This window comes from Nematostella vectensis, chromosome 8 (assembly GCF_932526225.1).
Source record: "Nematostella vectensis chromosome 8, jaNemVect1.1, whole genome shotgun sequence".
In the NCBI taxonomy this organism is placed as follows: Eukaryota; Metazoa; Cnidaria; class Anthozoa; order Actiniaria; family Edwardsiidae; genus Nematostella; species Nematostella vectensis.
In genome coordinates, this window is record NC_064041.1 from 2,063,912 (window position 1) to 2,088,091 (window position 24,180).

Below are 24,180 nucleotides of genomic sequence, written 5' to 3' on the forward strand. Positions count from 1 at the left end.
GATACTAAAAGTTTCTACATAGAATACCCTACATATCAGGGATTACAATTTACCGTACTTACTGAGCCGTACCTATGTATGCTACAGCTTTCACCAAAATCTACGACCACAAAGCACTGACCTGTAATTTCATCAGCATCTCATCCTTTTCGCGACTGCTCTGAACCAGGTCCTACAAAATAGGTTGTATCAATCAGGAAATCACGCTCAGTTTATCAGGTATTTGCAATGTAGCTTCTCCGTGCCCGTACCTGTATGGCTTTGTCTTTGTCATCCAGGGCTTGTCGCAGCTTGTTGGTCATCATGTCATGTTCCTGCGTTGCCCAAGCCTTGCTATTCTCAAGCGACTGCAGACAGATAACACACCAGTGACCCAAGCACTCAGGCGGAATGGCATACAATTTAGTGAGTATTGCTATATTTTCTAACGTCACGTTACACAACACATGTCACGGTGTCACGCCATGCCGTAATCACGTGGACTTTGCTATTCAGTAGTCGCTCAAGTCGTTGTATTCTCACGTTATTGAATACACAAGTACACACGTCACCCAATACCTTTGTCACGGTGTCACGCCATACCTGAATTTCGTGATCTCTGCTGTTCAGTAGTCGCTTTAGTCGTTGAATTATATTGTCACGTTATTGAATAAACAAGTACACACTTCAGCCAATACCTTTGTCACGGTGTTACGCCATACCTGAATTTCGTGATCTCTGCTGTTCAGTAGTAGCTTGAGTCGTTGTATTACATTCTCACGTTATTGAATACAGAAGTACACACTTCAGCCAATACCTTTGTCACGGTGTCACGCCATACCTGAATTTCGTGATCTCTGCTGTTCAGTAGTCGTTTTAGTCGTTGTATTACATTCTCACGTTATTGAATACAGAAGTACACACGTCAGCCAATACCTTTGTCACGGTGTCACGCCATACCTGAATTTCGTGATCTCTGCTGTTCAGTAGTTGCTGTAGTCGTTGTATTGTGGCGTTCTTCTCAGCCTGCACGCGAAGTAGGTTTTCGGCGGTGTCCTATATGCGGGAACAATACCAATCAAGCAACAGTGCTATGATGCTATGGACGGAAACTTTATCTTGAGGTAACCACTGCAAAACTAGATAAAAAATAGTATACCTAACTATTATACGCGAGCGTTCAAAAGAATGCCAATTAACCACTTCTTTGTCTTTGTCTGCACTTGAAATAAGAAACACTCTTGTTGCAGAATAACATTCAAAACAACCATCCACAATTTAGGTGTGATAATTAATTTACGATATTCATTTGTAAGTATCTCAATAACACGCTTGAATTAGTAGGTGAAAAGGGATGCTTAATGTTGCGGGGGTGTAACATGGCGCCGCGATTGGCCTTCTTTCATTCACGCTAACCTTTATTTGGTTGTCCTTGTCTTGTAGGGCATCCATCAGCCGCTGATTGTTGGCTTCGTGTGCAGACGACATGCGCGTTCGTTCTGAAAGCAGCTCCTGCAAACAAAAATAAGCATAATAAACTGCAGTGCAGTTAAAGAGCATTTAAAGGCAACTAGATGTAGTCGTAATAAATAGAGGAATAGGTGTGCGTACAGTAGTTTATAGTAAACAAGCGCAGAGTTTTGAAAGTTTTTTTTTGGGCCAAGCTGAAATTGTCAATCAACGAAAATACACAAGCTTCAATTTTGAAAAGCAATAGATAATTGCAATGTAATGCTTCTGAAATGTTTCAGCAAGATTGCTGGGGCTTATTCTTGCTCTGTGGGTAAGCAACTGTTGGCAACAACCACACTTGATTTCTTTTAGTAAATTGAATATGCACATAAAGGAAGACCAAACAAAACAAACGAAATTAGAGATAATATGGGGGTATATTTGGGGCGTTTATGTTATGTCAATCAACACAACAACAACCACGTCAACAACAATAATAACAACAACAACCACCAACACCACCACCACCACAACAACAAGAACAACAACAACAACAACAACAACAACGACAACAGCAGCAGCAGCAACAACATATACAAACGCAGAAACAAGGAGCAGCAACAAGGAGCAACAATAACCTTTTCTTTTACCTCGATAAGTTTTTGCTTCGCCTTCAGTTCTTCTTCAAATCCCTTACTGCGAATGCTCTGTTCTGGGTCAGGCTAAAAAAGAGACGGTCAAGAAAATTATCAAGAGCAGTGTAGTGTAAGGTTGGTGTGTAAGGTTGGTGGTTGGTGTGTTGGATTCCTTAAAATCAACGGAAAAGAATGTAACAAGATGAATGCAAGAATTATTTTGTACCGTAAAGCAACATGCCTTGTAATTGGGACATATCAGTCATTACACTCACCTGCGTTGTGTTGTGTGTTAGTTCTTTGACGAACTCTTTCAAGTCCTGTAAATCACAACTGACAGTTCAACATAAATACGTAAGCCCTGAAAATCACAACTGACAGTTCGACATAAATACGTAAGCCCTGAAAATCACAACTTACAATTCAACATAAATACGTAAGCCCTGAAAATCACAACTGACAGTTCGACATAAATACGTAAGCCCTGAAAATCACAACTTACAATTCAACATAAATACGTAAGCCCTGAAAATCACAACTGACAGTTCGACATAAAAACGTAACTCCTGAAAATCACAATTTCAGTTCAACATAAAAACGTAACTCTTGAAAATTACAATTTCAGTTCAACATAAAGACGTAAGTCCTGAAAATCAGGACATAAAAACTTATACAATGACCCAAACGCTCCACTGTTTTGTTGTGGCAGTCAAGGATTGACATGGCACGTGTTTGTTCAAGAAATTATATTGTGTCAGCCCTTTTGGCGCTCTAATAGCCTAATTGCGGTAGTCCTGTATTTGTCATGTGGCTTTTGTTGGTTTTGTCTGGCATGCATTTTGTATAAGCTATTTGGCAGTTCTATTATGCCATAGTGTGAGTGCAAGCTTTACCGCAAGTTCCCTCTCCCTGTTCTCTAATGTCCTCGTGAGGTTCTGAAGCATTGCCTCCTTCTCATGCAGACCCTGTGTCGCGTTGTTGAAAACATTCTGCCCAGGAGAAAGAGCACCACTTGTTCAATGACAGCAGTCATTCACTGTCGCTTTAGTTGACTAATCTAGGCTGCTACAAAATGCATGTATATTCAGTACAGTTCCGGGTCTGTGTTCGTATCTATTTACTATTTATCTAGAATAAGTATGACTAAGAGTACCATAAAGATAAAGATAAAATACGATAGCGAGAACATCAGAAACGCCCCTAAAAGGCTTAACAATATAAAGGGTCCAAAGTTAGATAAAGGTGTTGACGAACCTTGTGGGCATTTTCCTGCTCAATGTTCGTTGTCTTGAGAGCTTGGATGACCTGTTCCTTCTCATCGCATGCGGTCTGTAGAAGCTAAACAAATGGAAGACAAAAATATGTTTGAGAACTAATGTCACCTGTTTCATAATTAGACAGGTTTTTCATAGTGCACGAGAGCGTTCCTTCGCTTATAGTGATCGAGTCTGTTTTTTTCCTGCTCGGGTCCTTCTCTACCTCTAGTCTATCGGTGCTAATGGTACAATACTTACTTGCTCAAGACCCTATTTCATAGTGTCAGGGCCAAATCATCGACTGCCCATTTTTGTGCTCATTTTCGGTTGAATCTATTGTATCCCCTATTGTATCATCCCCTTTATACCCTATTAAATATCCATATCTCCAGTTGCTCCTCTTTGCTAATGACGGATGAATTGATCCATTGAACCATCTTTTATTTGAATAAACCTTAAATAAGTCTATATACCTTCAGTTGCCCCTATGTGCTTATGGCGGCTAAATTGATCTATTGAAACACTCCTTTTTTAGTCTTCATACCTTCAGTTGCTCCTCTGTGCTCATGACGGCTAAATTGATCTATTGAATAATCCTTTTTTTAGTCTTCATACCTTCAGTTGCTCCTCTGTGCTCATGACGGCTAAATTGATCTTTTGAATCATCCCTTTTTAGTCTTCATACCTTCAGTTGCTCCTCTGCGCTCATGACGGCTAAACTGATCTATTGAATCATCCTGTTTTAGTCTTCATACCTTCAGTTGCCCCTATGTGCTTATGGCGGCTAAATTGATCTATCTAATCATCCTTTTTTAGTCTTCATACCTTCAGTTGCTCCTCTGTGCTCATGACGGCTAAATTGATCTTTTGAATTATCCTTTTTTTAGTCTTCATACCTCCAGTTGCTCCTCTGTGCTCATGACGGCTAAATTGGTCTATTGAATCATCCTTTTTAGTCTTCATACCTTCAGTTGCTCCTCTGTGCTCATGACGGCTTAATTGATATTGAATCATCCTCTTTTAGTCTTCATACCTTCAGTTGCTCCTCTGTGCTCATGACGGCTAAATTGATCTATTGAATCATCCTTTTTTTAGTCTTCATACCTTCAGTTGCCCCTATGTGCTTATGGCGGCTAAATTGATCTATCTAATCATCCTTTTTTAGTCTTCATACCTTCAGTTGCTCCTCTGTGCTCATGACGGCTGAATTGATCTTTTGAATTATCCTTTTTTAGTCTTCATACCTTCAGTTGCTCCTCTGTGCTCATGACGGCTAAATTGGTCTATTGAATCATCCTTTTTAGTCTTCATACCTTCAGTTGCTCCTCTGTGCTCATGACGGCTTGATTGATCTCTTGAATCATCCTCTTTTTAATCTTCATACCTTCAGTTGCTCCTCTGTGCTCATGACGGCTTAATTGATATTGAATCATCCTCTTTTAGTCTTCTTACCTTCAGTTGCTCCTCTGCGCTCATGACGGCTTAATTGATCTCTTGAATCATCCTTTTTAGTCTTCATACCTTCAGTTGCTCCTCTGTGCTCATGAAGGCTAAATTGATCTATTGAATCATCCTTTTTTAGTCTTCTTACCTTCAGTTGCTCCTCTGCGCTCATGACAGCTTAATAGATCATTTGAATCATCCTTTTTGTCTTCTTACCTTCAGTTGCTCCTCTGTGCTCATAACGGCTAAATTGATCTATTGAAACACTCCTTTTTTAGTCTTCATACCTTCAGTTGCTCCTCTGTGCTCATGACGGCTAAATTGATCAATTGAATAATCCTTTTTTTAGTCTTCATACCTTCAGTTGCTCCTCTGTGCTCATGACGGCTAAACTGATCTATTGAATCATCCTGTTTTAGTCTTCATACCTTCAGTTGCCTCTATGTGCTTATGACGGCTAAATTGATCTATCTAATCATCCTTTTTTAGTCTTCATACCTTCAGTTGCTCCTCTGTGCTCATGACGGCTAAATTGATCTATTGAATCATCCTTTTTTTAGTCTTCATACCTTCAGTTGCCCCTATGTGCTTATGGCGGCTAAACTGATCTATCTAATCATCCTTTTTTAGTCTTCATACCTTCAGTTGCTCCTCTGTGCTCATGACGGCTGAATTGATCTTTTGAATTATCCTTTTTTAGTCTTCATACCTTCAGTTGCTCCTCTGTGCTCATGACGGCTAAATTGGTCTATTGAATCATCCTTTTTAGTCTTCATACCTTCAGTTGCTCCTCTGTGCTCATGACGGCTTGATTGATCTCTTGAATCATCCTCTTTTTAATCTTCATACCTTCAGTTGCTCCTCTGTGCTCATGACGGCTTAATTGATATTGAATCATCCTCTTTTAGTCTTCTTACCTTCAGTTGCTCCTCTGCGCTCATGACGGCTTAATTGATCTCTTGAATCATCCTTTTTAGTCTTCATACCTTCAGTTGCTCCTCTGTGCTCATGAAGGCTAAATTGATCTATTGAATCATCCTTTTTTAGTCTTCTTACCTTCAGTTGCTCCTCTGCGCTCATGACAGCTTAATAGATCATTTGAATCATCCTTTTTGTCTTCTTACCTTCAGTTGCTCCTCTGTGCTCATAACGGCTAAATTGATCTATTGAAACACTCCTTTTTTAGTCTTCATACCTTCAGTTGCTCCTCTGTGCTCATGACGGCTAAATTGATCAATTGAATAATCCTTTTTTTAGTCTTCATACCTTCAGTTGCTCCTCTGTGCTCATGACGGCTAAATTGATCTTTTGAATCATCCCTTTTTAGTCTTCATACCTTCAGTTGCTCCTCTGCGCTCATGACGGCTAAACTGATCTATTGAATCATCCTGTTTTAGTCTTCATACCTTCAGTTGCCTCTATGTGCTTATGACGGCTAAATTGATCTATCTAATCATCCTTTTTTAGTCTTCATACCTTCAGTTGCTCCTCTGTGCTCATGACGGCTAAATTGATCTTTTGAATTATCCTTTTTTTAGTCTTCATACCTTCAGTTGCTCCTCTGTGCTCATGACGGCTAAATTGGTCTATTGAATCATCCTTTTTAGTCTTCATACCTTCAGTTGCTCCTCTGTGCTCATGACGGCTTAATTGATATTGAATCATCCTCTTTTAGTCTTCATACCTTCAGTTGCTCCTCTGTGCTCATGACGGCTAAATTGATCTATTGAATCATCCTTTTTTAGTCTTCATACCTTCAGTTGCCCCTATGTGCTTATGGCGGCTAAATTGATCTATCTAATCATCCTTTTTTAGTCTTCATACCTTCAGTTGCTCCTCTGTGCTCATGACGGCTAAATTGATCTTTTGAATTATCCTTTTTTAGTCTTCATACCTTCAGTTGCTCCTCTGTGCTCATGACGGCTAAATTGGTCTATTGAATCATCCTTTTTAGTCTTCATACCTTCAGTTGCTCCTCTGTGCTCATGACGGCTTAATTGATATTGAATCATCCTCTTTTAGTCTTCTTACCTTCAGTTGCTCCTCTGCGCTCATGACGGCTTAATTGATCTCTTGAATCATCCTTTTTAGTCTTCATACCTTCAGTTGCTCCTCTGTGCTCATGAAGGCTAAATTGATCCATTGAATCATCCTTTTTTAGTCTTCTTACCTTCAGTTGCTCCTCTGCGCTCATGACAGCTTAATAGATCATTTGAATCATCCTTTTTGTCTTCTTACCTTCAGTTGCTCCTCTGTGCTCATAACGGCTTAATTGATATTGAATCATCCTCTTTCATTCTTCATACCTTCAGTTGCTCCTCTGTGCTCATGACGGCTAAATTGATGTATTGAATCATCCTTTTTTTAGTCTTCATACCTTCAGTTGCCCCTATGTGCTCATGGCGGCTAAATTGATCTATTGAATCATCCTTGTTTAGTCTTCATACCTTCAGTTGCTCCTCTGTGCTTATGGCGGCTACATTGATCTATTGAATCATCCTTTTTTAGTCTTCTTACCTTCAGTTGCTCCTCTGTGCTTATGGCGGCTAAATTGATCTATTAAATCATCCTTTTTTAGTCTTCTTACCTTCAGTTGCTCCTCTGTGCTCATGACGGCTAAATTGATCTATTGAATCATCCTTTTTTAGTCTTCTTACCTTCAGTTGCCCCTATGTGCTTATGGCGGCTAAATTGATCTATTGAATCATTCTTTTTTAGTCTTCTTACCTTCAGTTGCTCCTCTGTGCTCATGACGGCTAAATTGATCTATTGAATCGTCCTTTTCTAGTCTTCTTACCTTCAGTTGGTCCTCTGTGCTCATGACGGCTGAATTGATCTATTGAATCATCCTTTTTTAGTCTTCTTACCTTCAGTTGCTCCTCTGCGCTCATGACGGCTTAATTGATCTTTTGAATCATCCTTTTTGTCTTCTTACCTTCAGTTGCTCCTCTGTGCTCATGACGGCTTAATTGATATTGAATCATCCTCTTTTATTCTTCATACCTTCAGTTGCTCCTCTGTGCTCATGACGACTAAATTGATCTATTGAATCACCCTTTTTTAGTCTTCATACCTTCAGTTGCTCCTCTGAGCTCATGACGGCTTAATTGATATTGAATCATCCTCTTTTAATCTTCTTACCTTCAGTTGCTCCTCTGCGCTCATGACGGCTTAATTGATCTCTTGAATCATCCTTTTTAGTCTTCATACCTTCAGTTGCTCCTCTGTGCTCATGAAGGCTAAATTGATCTATTGAATCATCCTTTTTTAGTCTTCTTACCTTCAGTTGCTCCTCTGCGCTCATGACAGCTTAATAGATCATTTGAATCATCCTTTTTGTCTTCTTACCTTCAGTTGCTCCTCTGTGCTCAAAACGGATTAATTGATATTGAATCATCCTCTTTCATTCTTCATACCTTCAGTTGCTCCTCTGTGCTCATGACGGCTAAATTGATGTATTGAATCATCCTTTTTTTAGTCTTCATACCTTCAGTTGCCCCTATGTGCTTATGGCGGCTAAATTGATCTATTGAATCATCCTTGTTTAGTCTTCATACCTTCAGTTGCTCCTCTGTGCTTATGGCGGCTACATTGATCTATTGAATCATCCTTTTTTAGTCTTCTTACCTTCAGTTGCTCCTCTGTGCTTATGGCGGCTAAATTGATCTATTAAATCATCCTTTTTTAGTCTTCTTACCTTCAGTTGCTCCTCTGTGCTCATGACGGCTAAATTGATCTATTGAATCATCCTTTTTTAGTCTTCTTACCTTCAGTTGCCCCTATGTGCTTATGGCGGCTAAATTGATCTATTGAATCATTCTTTTTTAGTCTTCTTACCTTCAGTTGCTCCTCTGTGCTCATGACGGCTAAATTGATCTATTGAATCGTCCTTTTCTAGTCTTCTTACCTTCAGTTGGTCCTCTGTGCTCATGACGGCTGAATTGATCTATTGAATCATCCTTTTTTAGTCTTCTTACCTTCAGTTGCTCCTCTGCGCTCATGACGGCTTAATTGATCTTTTGAATCATCCTTTTTGTCTTCTTACCTTCAGTTGCTCCTCTGTGCTCATGACGGCTTAATTGATATTGAATCATCCTCTTTTATTCTTCATACCTTCAGTTGCTCCTCTGTGCTCATGACGACTAAATTGATCTATTGAATCATCCTTTTTTAGTCTTCATACCTTCAGTTGCTCCTCTGAGCTCATGACGGCTTAATTGATATTGAATCATCCTCTTTTAATCTTCTTACCTTCAGTTGCTCCTCTGCGCTCATGACGGCTTAATTGATCTCTTGAATCATCCTTTTTAGTCTTCATACCTTCAGTTGCTCCTCTGTGCTCATGAAGGCTAAATTGATCTATTGAATCATCCTTTTTTAGTCTTCTTACCTTCAGTTGCTCCTCTGCGCTCATGACAGCTTAATAGATCATTTGAATCATCCTTTTTGTCTTCTTACCTTCAGTTGCTCCTCTGTGCTCATAACGGCTTAATTGATATTGAATCATCCTCTTTCATTCTTCATACCTTCAGTTGCTCCTCTGTGCTCATGACGGCTAAATTGATGTATTGAATCATCCTTTTTTTAGTCTTCATACCTTCAGTTGCCCCTATGTGCTTATGGCGGCTAAATTGATCTATTGAATCATCCTTGTTTAGTCTTCATACCTTCAGTTGCTCCTCTGTGCTTATGGCGGCTACATTGATCTATTGAATCATCCTTTTTTAGTCTTCTTACCTTCAGTTGCTCCTCTGTGCTTATGGCGGCTAAATTGATCTATTAAATCATCCTTTTTTAGTCTTCTTACCTTCAGTTGCTCCTCTGTGCTCATGACGGCTAAATTGATCTATTGAATCATCCTTTTTTAGTCTTCTTACCTTCAGTTGCCCCTATGTGCTTATGGCGGCTAAATTGATCTATTGAATCATTTTTTTTTAGTCTTCTTACCTTCAGTTGCTCCTCTGTGCTCATGACGGCTAAATTGATCTATTGAATCGTCCTTTTCTAGTCTTCTTACCTTCAGTTGGTCCTCTGTGCTCATGACGGCTGAATTGATCTATTGAATCATCCTTTTTTAGTCTTCTTACCTTCAGTTGCTCCTCTGCGCTCATGACGGCTTAATTGATCTTTTGAATCATCCTTTTTGTCTTCTTACCTTCAGTTGCTCCTCTGTGCTCATGACGGCTTAATTGATATTGAATCATCCTCTTTTATTCTTCATACCTTCAGTTGCTCCTCTGTGCTCATGACGACTAAATTGATCTATTGAATCATCCTTTTTTAGTCTTCATACCTTCAGTTGCTCCTCTGAGCTCATGACGGCTTAATTGATATTGAATCATCCTCTTTTAGTCTTCTTACCTTCAGTTGCTCCTCTGCGCACATGACGGCTAAATTGATCTATTGAATCATCCTCTTTTAGTCTTTTTACCATCAGTTGCTCCTCTGCGCTCATGACGGCTTAATTGATCTATTGAATCATCCTCTTTTAGTCTTCTTACCCTCAGTTGCTCCTCTGTGCTCATGACGGCTTAATTGATATTGAATCATCCTCTTTTAGTCTTCTTACCTTCAGTTGCTCCTCTGCGCTCATGACGGCTTAATTGATCTATTGAATCATCCTTTTTTAGTCTTCTTACCTTCAGTTGCTCCTCTGCGCTCATGACGGCTTAATTGATCTATTGAATCATCCTTTTTTGGTCTTCATACCTTCAGTTGCTCCTCTGCGCACATGACGGCTAAATTCATCTATTGAATCATCCTCTTTTAGTCTTCTTACCTTCAGTTGCTCCTCTGTGCTCATGACGGCTTAATTGATATTGAATCATCCTCTTTTAGTCTTCTTACCTTCAGTTGCTCCTCTGTGCACATGACGGCTAAATTGATCTATTCAATCATCCTCTTTTAGTCTTCTTACTTTCAGTTGCTCCTCTGTGCTCATGACGGCTTAATTGATATTGAATCATCCTCTTTTAGTCTTCTTACCTTCAGTTGCTCCTCTGCACTCATGACGGCTTAATTGATCTATTGAATCATCCTTTTTTAGTCTTCATACTTTCAGTTGCTCCTCTGTGCTCATGACGGCTTAATTGATCTATTGATTCATCCTTTTTTAGTCTTCATACCTTCAGTTGCTCCTCTGTGCTCATGACGGCTTAATTGATCTATTGAATCATCCTCTTTTAGTCTTCTTACCTTCAGTTGCTCCTCTGCGCTCATGACGGCTGAGTTGATCTTCTCGATGAGGCGGTCGCGCTCCCTAAGTGCCTGTCGCAACTGCTGCAACTCTGCGTCTTTCTCCTCAAGGCATCGGAACTTGTCACTGATGGCGCTCTATGACAAGATATTCTTATGATTTCAGTGGTTTGAATCCCTCTAACCTGTGTCACTGTGTCACTAACCTGTGGCGCTCTATGACATATATGTTATTTACCCGCTGGGAGGCCCGTATCGTGAAATACTGTGACCGAGGTCTTGAAATACTGACCGAGGCCGAAGGCCCATAGCTTTGTTTACCAACTTTGTTTACCTTACCTTATGGTTGTACGAGGCGAGGTTTTACTTTTGGCTCTCGTCGGTGTTCGTGAAGATTTTGTTCGCTCATGATCATTCAATAAGCTCCATTTTGTATTTCCACACAACGCTTTTAATCCTCCAGAAATACAGAACCTCCAAAGAAGACATTCTCTGAGTTTTGACCAACAATTTTGTAAAATAATTTAGTCCAAACTAATACGTCGTTCTCAACTCGAATTGATCGTAGAAATGTCTTCTTTGCTTGAAATCCTCCAGAGACGAAAACATATATTCACTAAAGAACTTATCTTGAATGTGGATACGTTAAGCTGGTTATGCATTCCATGACAATAAATTCTTATGATTTCAGTAGCTTGAATCACTCTAACCTTTGTATGATTGACATGTTGTTTGTAATTTGGAAATTTGACTCGACAAACTTCCATGATCGGTGGGCCAGCCCATCCTTTCCATAATGAATTGCCACGGCAGCAATTCAAACTCAAAATAGCGCAACTTCAAAACTTTTAGGCAGTTACATTTTTCTAGAGCAATTTCGATTGTCGCAATTATGGAGTATTTCCGACTTCTTACTAATAATAACAATGCATAGCTGCCCCATTTAGGGGTTAAGGTATGGGACGCTTATTATACCTACAAGGTTGTGCCGAAAACAATACTAACCTCTACCGCTCGATCTTTCTGTCGCATGTGGTTTTGCAGCTTCTTCATGAGCTCATCCCTCACATCAACTGACGCGTCTGCGGTACTAGTGTCAGCAGATATATCTTTGAGCGCAATCGCAAAATCCTGTCAGATAAATGATAATAAACCAAACAAGAATGACGCCCAAACAATAAACTAGGAGACTATCATTGGCTACATTCCTGTCACATGAGTAACACAGTGGAACGGTCAATACAATTTACAGTTATATTTTTCAATCTCATTAAAAAATCCATTCTAAAGATAAGGAGAGCAGAATCCTGGACACCTAAATTCTTCTAAAACTACCTCAATCAATCAACACAAAAAGGTAGGTGTTCAATGCTGGCTCTGCTTTTAGGCAGTTCTAAATCTATATATTAGTTTTATATATTGGATTTAAGGTGTTCTTATGGGAGAAGGTTTCTTATAAGTGAAGGTATAGGAGCTTTAAATTTAGAACTTCAGATTCCCTTGTAGCTAACGTAGGTCACATAACCAACCTCGATAATGCGGTCTTTTTCTGTATTACTTGCTGCCAGCTTTTCGATGATCTTGTCCTTATTGCTGACCTGTTCTTGAGCGCCTGAAACTACTTGCTGTCAACCAAAGAAACGAGGGTCATGAACCGTGCTGTAAAACACTGTAAATGTTTCCTCTCATTTCTATTGTCAGTCTTTCCGGTTATAAATTCGTTAGTCTGCCTGATGATCTGTCTGTCTAGCTGAGTGCCTGCCTGATGGTATGTACGCCCATCTGTCTGTGTCTCTGTATATCCACCTTTCTGTTTGCCTTTATGTCCGTCCATCCGTCCGTCTTACCCGGTAGTGCTCCTCCAGACTGTCAACCTTCTCGCTATATTCATGTGACAAAGCCTTGAGTTTATTTGCCAGCTCCTACAGCATACATAAACAAGTGCATATCAGTGACGAAGTCTTGAAGAAAAACACCTAATTGTTATAGTTTAGTGTATACAACATTTTCCTTAAAGCCGCATTGTCACCAGCTAACTTCCGGTCGATTACGTAACAATATCCGATGATTTTAAACGGAAAACGCGAAAAATATTTCAAAATATTGAAAGCAGTGTGTTTATTGGAAGTTTCTTTGATAAATAATTTAGAGCGGATGGCCTGTTTAATATCTCGGATTTTAATAGATTCTTTTGTCTTGAGGTTGAGGTTTTGGTTGAGGTTTCCGTCGGACCTCCGGAAATAAACTGGTGACAATGCGGCTTTAATAATGCCTTTGAACGTTGGAATATGGTAATTACTCTTTTCCCCGATGGCATTTCTTATTTCATTTCCCTCTATAGAGCCTCCTATGTATTGGGTGTGAGGGGCGTGGATACTCATGGCCAGTTACTTATTCTTTTTCCTGAAGACCTTTGTATTGGCAGTGAGAGCATGGATACTTACAGCTAGCTCCTTATTTTTTCCCCTGATGTTATCGTCCAATCTATTTTCCAGAAGCTGTTTGCTACCCATCAGCCTTTGCAGCTCCAAATCCTTGCTGGATACCAGTTGCATTAATTTCTGAGCTCAATCAACAAGGGGAATATTGAGTACTGGCTTCTTACATTTTGAAAAACACAAGGAATATGTTAACGATAATTAAGAAAAATTGGGGCAATTGTGCCCGTTTAATCGTAGAATATTAAAGTAAAACGGAGTTCTCAGACTGCTGGAGCTCTTTCAAAAATGACATTTCAAGGCAGCCATTAAGGGTCTCACCTGTAGCTCGGCGTCTTTGGTGCCAAGTGTGTTCTGGAGTGAGGCGATACTTGCATCACGCAATCTGATTACTTCGGCGTGCTCTTCGAATGTCTGAAAATAAACAAATAAGCACAAGTTAGGGAAATAGACAAAAGTGAATCTGGTATTCGATGAGATGACCTAGCGAGTCGGCTTCCAAACTTCAAGTGCACAATGCGACTTCTGATAATCTAAAGTAATTTGGCTTTTCACAGATATCCGAGATAATTATAGAAAATGGATGCTTTCGTCAAAAAAAAGATGCTTAAACAGCCATAACAAAAGTTTTCCAAAACGAGTAGCATATAGGGCACTACTGACGTAAAACCTGGGCATGACAAGTAAGCCTTTCGTATGGAAAGGGGTGAAGGGAGAGTGGGCTGCCACACAACCCACCTGGTACCACTTCATCTTTGCAGTGTGCGCAGACTCCCGCGCTGCCGCTAGGCTGTGCTCAAGGTCCTCGATCTTGGTTTTAGCCAGCATCTGACAAAGGACAAAAATAGCAATACACAACAAGCTAATCTTAATAATCAACAAGCCACACAAACCCAGCATCAAACAACGAACAAAAGACAGATTACACCCCTATCCTTACCCCTACAATATGCAAATAATAAAGCAGTCTTTTCCAGTTTCAAGAAAAGACAAAGATCAAATCATTTTTTTGTGTTCCTAACTCTTCCTTTTCGCAAGCACCCTACTACAGAAGAAGTAAGGAAATTCACACGCTGGCCTTTGTTATAACTCAAACCTAAAGATACAATCTTCGCCTTACTTGCCCTAGAACTTTTGCCGCTGTCTGATATCATGAACCCTAGTTGTATTTGTCAGGAGACTGTATTCGTTGTTAGCAGTTTACCTGAACCATCTCATTATTCCCTGTTGAGTGGGCCAGAATAATTTAAATATCGACTTTCTTTTTTGCATGCTTTTTTTTGGCCAGATTTAGCGGGGTTGACCTTTGGGATCGCTTGAAAGTACGCTGGATCTTCGAGCATGCCTTTTTTTGAGATGTTCGTTGGTTACTGCATTTCTCTAAATGTGATTCAGTTAATAGATGTCCCACCCTTTATGTACAAAATCAGGAAGAACATTTAGTACATACCTCAGCTTTGACGGGGCTCTGAAAAAAAACAACTTAGCTTAAAATAGGCACGAGTTCAGAGTTTGCAGTGTTTTATCTTCTGCTCAAGACTATTAGATTTTTCTTGTTTTCACCAGTTTTCATCACCTTCCTAACTTTATAAAGACAAAAGATTTGAATCATATCCGCCATATCACTCCTCGAAATGAAAACAAAAATCTTGCCAAACTACCGGTGAAAAAGGTAACATTTGGATAACTCAAACTCCGAACGCAAAAAAAAATTAACTTTGAGTGATAATATTATATATCATATATTATATATAACAACAACAACAACAACAACAACAACAACAACAACAACAACAACAACAACAACAACAACAACAACAACAACAACAACAACAACAACAACAACAACAACAACAACAACAACAACAACAACAACAACAACAATAATAATAATAATAATAATAATAATTATTATTATTATTATTATAATAATTATAATAATAACAACAACAACAACAACAACAACCACAGTAACAACAACAACAACAACAACAACAACAACAACAACAACAATAATAATAATAATAATAATAATAATGAGCAAAACTTGTTCGAGAGATCCTGGTTTGAAGTTTGAGTTATCCAAGAAAAATTACCGAAAAAATGGAAAAATGAAATCATCGGGTGCTCAGGCAGGCTCACCATAAAATAAAGAGATTTAGAACTGGGTTCACAACTGCAGCAAAGTCGAATAATAAGAGTTTGAGTGGCGGTTACTGCTTCCCTTATCTGTGATGTGTGTTGCTAGTTCGGGTAAACGAGGTTCTACTGTGCATGACTTGTCTGTGATGTGTGTTGTAAGTTCGGGTTAGCAGGGTTTTACTGTGTATGACTTGTCTGTGGTGCTTGTCGTAAGTTCGGGTTAGCGAGGTGCTACTGTGTGTGACTTGTCTGTGATGCTTGTTGTTAGTTCGGGTTAGCGGGGTGCTACTGTGTGTGACTTGTCTGTGATGCTTGTTGTTAGTTCGGGTTAGCGGGGTGCTACTGTGCGTGACTTGTCTGTGATGCTTGTTGTTAGTTCGGGTTAGCAGGGTGCTACTGTGCGTGACTTGTCTGTGATGCTTGTTGTTAGTTTGGGTTAGCGGGGTGCTACTGTGCGTGACTTGTCTGTGATGCTTGTTGTTAGTTCGGGTTAGCGGGGTGCTACTGTGCGTGACTTGTCTGTGATGCTTGTTGTTAGTTCGGGTTAGCGGGGTGCTACTGTGCGTGACTTGTCTGTGATGCTTGTTGTTAGTTCGGGTTAGCGGGGTGCTACTGTGTGTGACTTGTCTGTGATGCTTGTTGTTAGTTCGGGTTAGCGGGGTGCTACTGTGCGTGACTTGTCTGTGATGCTTGTTGTTAGTTTGGGTTAGCGGGGTGCTACTGTGCGTGACTTGTCTGTGATGCTTGTTGTTAGTTCGGGTTAGCGGGGTGCTACTGTGTGTGACTTGTCTGTGATGCTTGTTGTTAGTTCGGGTTAGCGGGGTGCTACTGTGCGTGACTTGTCTGTGATGCTTGTTGTTAGTTCGGGTTAGCGGGGTGCTACTGTGTGTGACTTGTCTGTGATGCTTGTTGTTAGTTCGGGTTAGCGGGGTGCTACTGTGTGTGACTTGTCTGTGATGCTTGTTGTTAGTTCGGGTTAGCGGGGTGCTACTGTGTGTGACTTGTCTGTGATGCTTGTTGTTAGTTCGGGTTAGCGGGGTGCTACTGTGCGTGACTTGTCTGTGATGCTTGTTGTTAGTTCGGGTTAGCGGGGTGCTACTGTGCGTGACTTGTCTGTGATGCTTGTTGTTAGTTCGGGTTAGCGGGGTGCTACTGTGTGTGACTTGTCTGTGATGCTTGTTGTTAGTTCAGGTTAGCGGGGTGCTACTGTGTGACTTGTCTGTGATGCTTGTTGTAAGTTCGGGTTAGCGGGGTGCTACTGTGCGTGACTTACCTGTGACGTGTGCTGCTCCCGTTCCTTCTCGTGAAGCTTGTTTCGCAAATCCTGACAATACAAAAAAACATGTTAATACAGTGCAGATAGATACCTTGAGTTATCACCATTTTTTATTATTCACTAAGAATGTGCATGGGCCAAATGTGTAAGGACGTAACAACAAGCTTATCCAATCTTATCTAAGGTTGTTTGGTTGGCACGGGGGAAAACGAGAAACAGATGGCAACGTATGGGTATAGTTACATGAAATAACCATTCTACAGAGAACAAACTAAATCACTGATGAGGGCATTTTGTAAAGATTGAAAGCGTAACAAATTAACGCCCAGAATATGTGGAGATCTGTATCGCGCTGTAATGGAGTGTCTCAATGTTTTGTTCTTCTAGAAACACTGAAGGCAATTTTGAGTGAAATCACTGTTCTTAGCCACGTTACAGAAATGGCATTGATATGACTACGAAATCCAAGTCCAGGATCGAGGATAAATCCAGTATTATTTACGTTGAGGTTTATGATAGATTGAGGGGAAAATGCGAATAAACGTGTCGCTCTTGTATGTTCTTGTTAAGGACTGCTGTCATACAAGCCAAAAGTACCGAGCGCATATCTCAAGCATTAAAATGAACAAAATTATTAGCTTTACAAGTTTGAGAATATCGTTGATGTTTTTCTTTTAAAGAACTGATTTCAATAAAATCCATACAATTTGTTTATTGCGATGCGGTAGAATTAAAAATGGCAGTATATTCACAGCTCCTTGTCATATCAAGAACGATAATTCTTATGATAATATTTCTAATGGTTAAAAACTAACCAATTGTTGTAGTGCCTACAAAATAAGTACGTCTTTAAAGACGATTAAAATTTGCTGAGACAGTCGGTGTTTCTAATGTGTAGGGGGAGGGAGTTCCATAATTTAGCTGCAAAGTTTGAAAAAGGTCTGTCCCCGTAAGTTTTTGTTCGTGATTTAGGAATGACGAGAAGGTTCTTGTTTGCGGGTCTAAGGGATCGAGATGGCGTATACGGTGTTAAGAGTTCAGTAATATATTCAGGAGCCTGGTTGTGGAGAGCTTTATGTGTGATTGTAAGAATTTTAAAGTCTATTCTAGAAGCAACAGGTAGCCAGTGAAGTTCCTTAAGAATGGGTGTAATGGCGTCCCTCTTCTTAGCACCAACGATTAGTCTTGCGGCAGAGTTCTGAACACGCAGTAGTTTGGCGATTTCTTTTTCTTGGAGTCCAGACAGAAGACTATTACAGGCATCTAGTTTTGAAGTTATGAAAGCATGAATGAGCTGCTCACAGTTATTGCGGTCAAGGTATTTCCGGATTCTGCCAATGTTCCTTATAGAAAGGTAGGCTGATTTGCAGATGCTGTTGACATGTTTTGTCATAGATAAACTCGAATCGATGATTACTCCGAGGTCGCGTGCTGCCTGGGCTGGTTTGATGAAATGTCCATCAACGTCGATTTCAGGAATTATGTTGGTTGACGTGAATCGAGATGAGATATGTACAATTTCCGTTTTATCGGGGTTACAAGCGAGGCCATTTGACGTACACCAGATGAGGATATCCTTGACACAGACTTTAAGCCTTGATAGAACTGAAGACCGATCTTCAGACGGGCAAATGGACAGATATAACTGCGTGTCATCAGCATACATCATCGCATCAAGACCATGTGCACGAACAACATCTTCGGTAGGCGCGAAAAACAAAGAGAACAACAACGGGCCGAGTACAGAACCTTGACGAACACCATAACGCAGTGGTTGGCTGGAGGATAGAACACCGTCTATAAGGACTTGTTGAATTCTGCCAGTTAGATATGATTTGAACCACTGGAGTGCTATCTCATTATTTCCATAACAATGTTGCAGACGCGACAACAGAGCCGAGTGTTCTATAGTGTCAAACGCAGCCGACAGGTCAAGGAGAACAAGTACTTCTTCCTGTTGGCAGTCAATAGCGGTCAGAATGTCATTAAAGACGCGAAGAAGAGCAGTCTCTGTGCTGTGGAAAGGTCGGTAAGCAGATTGTAATTTAGCCAGTAAGCCGTTGGGGATGAGATAGTTCATCGTCTGGTTAGCAGCGACACGTTCAAGTGTTTTTGATAGGAAGGCAACGTTTGTAATCGGTCGGTAGCTTGGATATGCTTCGCGGTCAAGACTCTGCTTTTTGATGGAAGGGTTGATCACTCCACGCTTGAGAGAGGCAGGGAAAACACCAGATGACAAAGATGCATTGACAATGGAAGTGATGGCCGGGGCAATAGCATCAATGGATTGTTTTAGTACACTTGTCGGCACAGGATCTAATATGCACGATTTAGGCTTGGATTGTTGTGAAAGATCACGTATATAACTCACTGATACAGCACAGAACTCAGGGAATGACGCCACACATTGTGGCTGAGCTGGCACCACTGACATCTCCATCGTTAACAGGGGCGATGATCGTAGGTTGTCCTTTAAATGCTGAATCTTGGTAGTGAAAAATGAGATAAAATCTTCAGTGCTGTAAGCTCTACACTTCTCTTCGTACATCTGGCGGTGGATTTCTAATCTCGATGAAACGTATCTCCGTTCTGCTTTGCATTTCTGTCTTTTCAATAACCTAAGACTATCATCATACCATGGTGAATAGGGTCGCAGTGTAACTAAAAAAGTGCGAACAGGAGCATGTTTATCGATCAGCACAGTGTTATACTGGCCACATAAGACGTTGCAGTCAGAGTCATCACTCGGAGCAGAACTGTAGATGGCGGAATCCCTGATGTCATTGCACCAAGAGTCCAAGTTAATTTTCCGTAACGGACGCCGATGCAGTATTTTCTTGGAGGCACATGGCTTTGGCATGTCAACATCACAAATAATGGCACTATGGTCAGATACAGAGTTAGGGAATGCAATGATTTCAGGACGTCCGCGCACTGACAAGTCGCCGTCCCGCACAACAACTAGGTCAAGGGTGTGGTCTTTTCTGTGCGTAGGACCTACTACCTTTTGCTCGAATCCAGCTGCATCGAGCATATCCAAAAGTCTGACAGCATCAGCGTCACCAGGGTCATCAATGTGAAAATTAAAGTCACCTGTCATAATTAATTTCCCAGGATCCATTGCAAGGTGTTCAAGAAGAACAGAGAAATCATCAAAGAACATTCGAGTAGTAAGCTTGTTTACTTTAGACGGTGGAGGTCTATAAACGGTGACTAGACGCATCGATGAGCTCGATGCAGTGATAGAGAGATCAACATATTCCAGAGCCTTAAAGACAGTCGACGTATTAGGTTTAACATTTAAAGCCTTTCTAAGAAAGAAACCAATGCCGCCACCTCGTCCATCACGCGGTAGGTGAATGAAGTCGAAGTCCCATAGAGTGTTTATTACATCGGCAACAGTGGGATCTGAGCAGTTAGGAACAGACAACCGGGTGCTTGTGTCATCAACCACGGTAGACTTAGAGTTGTTTTCAGCAGTCAGCCAAGTCTCCACAAGGGCTAAAACATCAATTCTTTTGGATATGACAAGATCACAGATAGATGCAGCTTTCCTGTTCATGGCACGGATATTCCAAGTGCTAAGTGTAATAGAGGCGCACTGTCCGGTGTAATTTTTCCAGTATTTATTTTTAAGAGATTAGATGAGTTCCTGGCATTATGAGTGTTGGCGCTGGTCGAATAATCATGGCGTGTGGTGATTAACACAGGGAGGTGTTGGCTATTGTTCTCGCAAAGCTTAGTTCCATGAACAATAGAATGGTTGCGGCCAGAATCACTTGAGATCGCGGTGTTGACATGAAGTTGTAACTCAAGTTGTAAATTAGCTTCAGATCTCTTCCTCTTTCCAGCTCTTTTCCCTCTGAATCTGAATATACCCAGGTGCTTTAGTGTGCGAAATAATGAGATATTAACAGGTTTTAGAAACAGATTCCTTGTTATCATTTGACGGCGAATACTGTAGAGGGCCTCACGAGAGAATGTTGGTGTTGTTTTAGTGTACGAAGCTGTATGCAAACCCATAGCAGGTCTCGAAGAATAATCTAAGTGAATTTCTGGGCCAGGGTTTATAGAAATGTTCATAAATATTGTAACATCAATCGGAGGATCATGTCCTGGGATTGCTAGGGATGTGTAGCCAGGTTTTGATATCTTGGTGACGGAACGCGTCAATCGGTGAAATCCTGATGGCGCCAAGCGCAATAAGACTGGCAAAGGCTTGAAAACAGTGCAAAAAAACCCGAACTGGTGTTAGCTTGGGCGTTTCGGCGAATACGAATCCATTTCATTGATTGAGAGATTTTCATGAGGAACTGTACCGATCATGCACAAAATTAAACACAGAGCAAAAAACATCGTGGCCGCCATGATCGGCGCCTGCGCAATGTTTATAAGAACGTCCAGACTCATATTTCACCAAATTTAAAGAACATACTAAAAACATCCCAGGCTAAGATAGCAGCAAAATATTGCTTGTAAAATACAGAATCAAATTGTGTTCAAAATAACAGCCTCGACTGAAAATTTGCCATTCTTATAAAAAAGAGTGTAATAAAACTTACGTTACCCAATCCGGACATTTATAACTAGAGCACCTTTTTGATAATAAAACCTGTAAAGCATCTTCGGAAACCAGTTACTACGAAATGGGTAAATAGGAACTAAAACGTAATATTTTTTATTAAAACTTTGTACAATGCCCAGATGGCTGACAATGACATAATAACATCAGGCTAGGCGATCTCATAGCAACTCAGCCCTATATCTTAATTTTAGCAAACATTTTCAAATACTTTTTTTCCAATGAACAGGACAAATTCATCCGATGCCTGTAAAATACTCACGTGAGGATACTAGAAGCAGCGATTATCTTGATAGTGAACTTTCTAGCTCTGGCTGTCTTCCTGAGCAAGACATTTCGCATCAAGAAGTCGAGCTCCCGGATCTGATGGTTGGGTTAAGTCTATTTGTACTCTCAATCAACAATGTTACAGGTTATAAGCAACAAGTCGTCTTCGTCGCGTTCAGGTTACTGTTCGTATCTTCAGTGACTAACTTATTTGGTTCGTTCACCGCTATAACAATGGAAAGAACATATGCCATCCTAGCGCCAATGAAGCATCGCCTGCTGACAAACTATGTATTCGGCATTGGTTCCATTTGGATATACTCAGCACTTATGGCTGGCGCGAAAATATTTCTCCCGGCGAGCTGGACGATAGTAGAAACAGTACGAATTACGCTATCGCTGTTCTTCCTTCTTGTTTTAGTAGTCTGCTACATCGCCATTTGGATCAAGGTGACCATTTATCGTTCCTTACCAAATGCAAGATAAAGGGGGAAACAACAGCAAACTGACGGTAACACTGTTCATCGTCACCGTGGTATCATTACTATGTTATGTTCCATCTATGGTAATTCTCTTTTATCAGAAGTGGGAAAATACACCTGAACGGCTGAAGATCGCCCTTGAATGTTCCCTGGTAGTTCTCTATGCCAATTCGTTTATGAACTTTCTCGTGTATTCAGCTAGGATGCCAGAGTTTCGTAGAGAATTGGTAAAGCTGTTGTCAAGTAAATGCATGTGGACAGTCCGCTGACAGAGATTAACGTTCCGCTAGCACCGTTCAGCAAAGCAGAGAAAAACCGTCCTTGATAATGGCGAATACTCTTAGATAAAGAGAGAAAAACACATACACACACGGAGATATGGAATTCATCTTCTCGAGCTCGAATCGGTATCAAACAAGTGAGCGCAGCGAACGAGTGAATTGCCGATATTGGACAGTAGATTTTAAGTAAATATAAAATCAAATGCAAAGTGAAAAAAAGTAAGAAACTATCGGATTTTTTCGCGCGTCTTAAGATAAATCTTTTAAAGACAACGATGTTTTTATGATTATAACTTACAGCAATCATAAATGCGAGGGCTATCAATACTGATTAGAAAGTACAAAAAGACTTCTACTCAGTTGTTAAAGGCAAAGCTATACAGAATTTTGCAAGCAGTTTTATCACCCAAATAAGTTTCCTACTGGTAATCTTCGGCGAGAGATATCAGGTACATATTAGAGTCGTAATCGACTGAGATTCGCAGTTATCGGATCCTTAACTGGTGCTTCCAAAAAGTGCTTCTAATTGTAGAAAATGCAATTAGATTTCACGCTTCTTTGGAATAAATCCCAAAGTGAATAATTATAGCAGCAATCACAATGGCAAACTTGAAAACGATTACGATGATCGATTTGGCGGTCTTTGAAGCTTCACCCCAGATATTAACTGAAAACCCTAATGACATAAAGTGTGAAATGTGCAACAATGCCTTGGAAATAAGACGCGCTTGGAGATAATGGTCAAGCGATCTCGAAACAACCAGCTTTCTCTATTCGGCAGTATTACCAGAAGCTCATGCGTGTTCTCGTTGGTGGTGTCAAAGACCATTTGAACTCACTGTTGTTGCTACGAGCAAACCCAGAATGTATTGCGATCGTTGTGCGCGCGTCGGTTGCAATCACAGTTGTATCATCTCTGTGCTAACTGGTTTATCAACTTTCTCGTGTCTCAGCTAGGATGCCCGAGGAAATTTTGTCAAGAAAATGCATGTGGACATTTTTAAAGAGATACGGGTTCCGCAAGCACCGTTCAGCAAAGCAGAGAAAAACCTTCCTTGTTAATGGTGAATCTTAGATAAAGAGACATACAGTAGTACCTGCGGGGATGTGGAATTCATATTCGCGAGCTCAAATCTATATATGGAACGAGTGTCATAAATAATCACGAATAATGCCGGTCCGCTCACATACAAATTGAATTACTACATAACTGTAATTTACTGAAAATAGATACCACGTAGAGCGGAGTGCTAGATTACGACTGTGAATTTAGGGAAGCTAACTAGAACAGGAAAGTGACGTGAGAAAAACTGGAATACACATTGTTAAACATAGTTGTAGCTTGTCCAGTAATAAACACTCTGTTAAAACTTCACAGCCTGGCGCTGTAGAAACCTCGGTCTTCGATAGTATGGGATACACGAGATTCCTAGACTTCTTCGCCGCCCCAGCGGTCAGAGCCACACAGCGCTCCCCACACGACTCCGATCACTGGGACATGCGAAGGAGTCTACGAGGTTATCTTCTACTCACCCTGTTAAGCTTTTCCAATTTTCGAGCTTTCTCCTTGACGTCCTTAAATAAAAACGAAACGGTTTAATCGAAGAGAACTCGGACAAGAGGTATCATACAGTAGCCCTTTCTCCTATCTTAGCACTAAAGCACTATTTACGAAAGCACACCAACACCGGGGTTTCTCCACATCATATGATATCTATACGCCTAAAATGCGTAACGCAAAGTTTCGAAAAT

General features: G+C 40.5%; 1 protein-coding gene across 2 annotated transcripts in view; it reads right to left on the reverse strand.

Annotated features, from left to right (window-relative positions):
- LOC116620780 (myomegalin) overlaps nt 1-24,180 on the reverse strand; it is a 75,742-nt gene that overhangs the window by 19,632 nt on the left and 31,930 nt on the right. For both annotated transcript variants that reach the window (XM_032386560.2, XM_032386561.2), the window contains exons 14-31: nt 23,962-24,003; nt 16,814-16,864; nt 14,849-14,866; nt 14,137-14,226; nt 13,720-13,812; nt 13,405-13,521; nt 12,808-12,882; nt 12,490-12,585; nt 11,966-12,091; nt 10,961-11,098; nt 3,321-3,404; nt 2,960-3,055; nt 2,342-2,386; nt 2,082-2,153; nt 1,396-1,491; nt 940-1,035; nt 252-347; nt 122-172 (exon numbers count right to left, since the gene is read on the reverse strand). In XM_032386560.2, the coding sequence (XP_032242451.2) occupies nt 122-172; nt 252-347; nt 940-1,035; nt 1,396-1,491; nt 2,082-2,153; nt 2,342-2,386; nt 2,960-3,055; nt 3,321-3,404; nt 10,961-11,098; nt 11,966-12,091; nt 12,490-12,585; nt 12,808-12,882; nt 13,405-13,521; nt 13,720-13,812; nt 14,137-14,226; nt 14,849-14,866; nt 16,814-16,864; nt 23,962-24,003 (1,482 nt within the window). The remainder of the gene's footprint in view (nt 1-121; nt 173-251; nt 348-939; nt 1,036-1,395; nt 1,492-2,081; nt 2,154-2,341; nt 2,387-2,959; nt 3,056-3,320; nt 3,405-10,960; nt 11,099-11,965; nt 12,092-12,489; nt 12,586-12,807; nt 12,883-13,404; nt 13,522-13,719; nt 13,813-14,136; nt 14,227-14,848; nt 14,867-16,813; nt 16,865-23,961; nt 24,004-24,180) is intronic.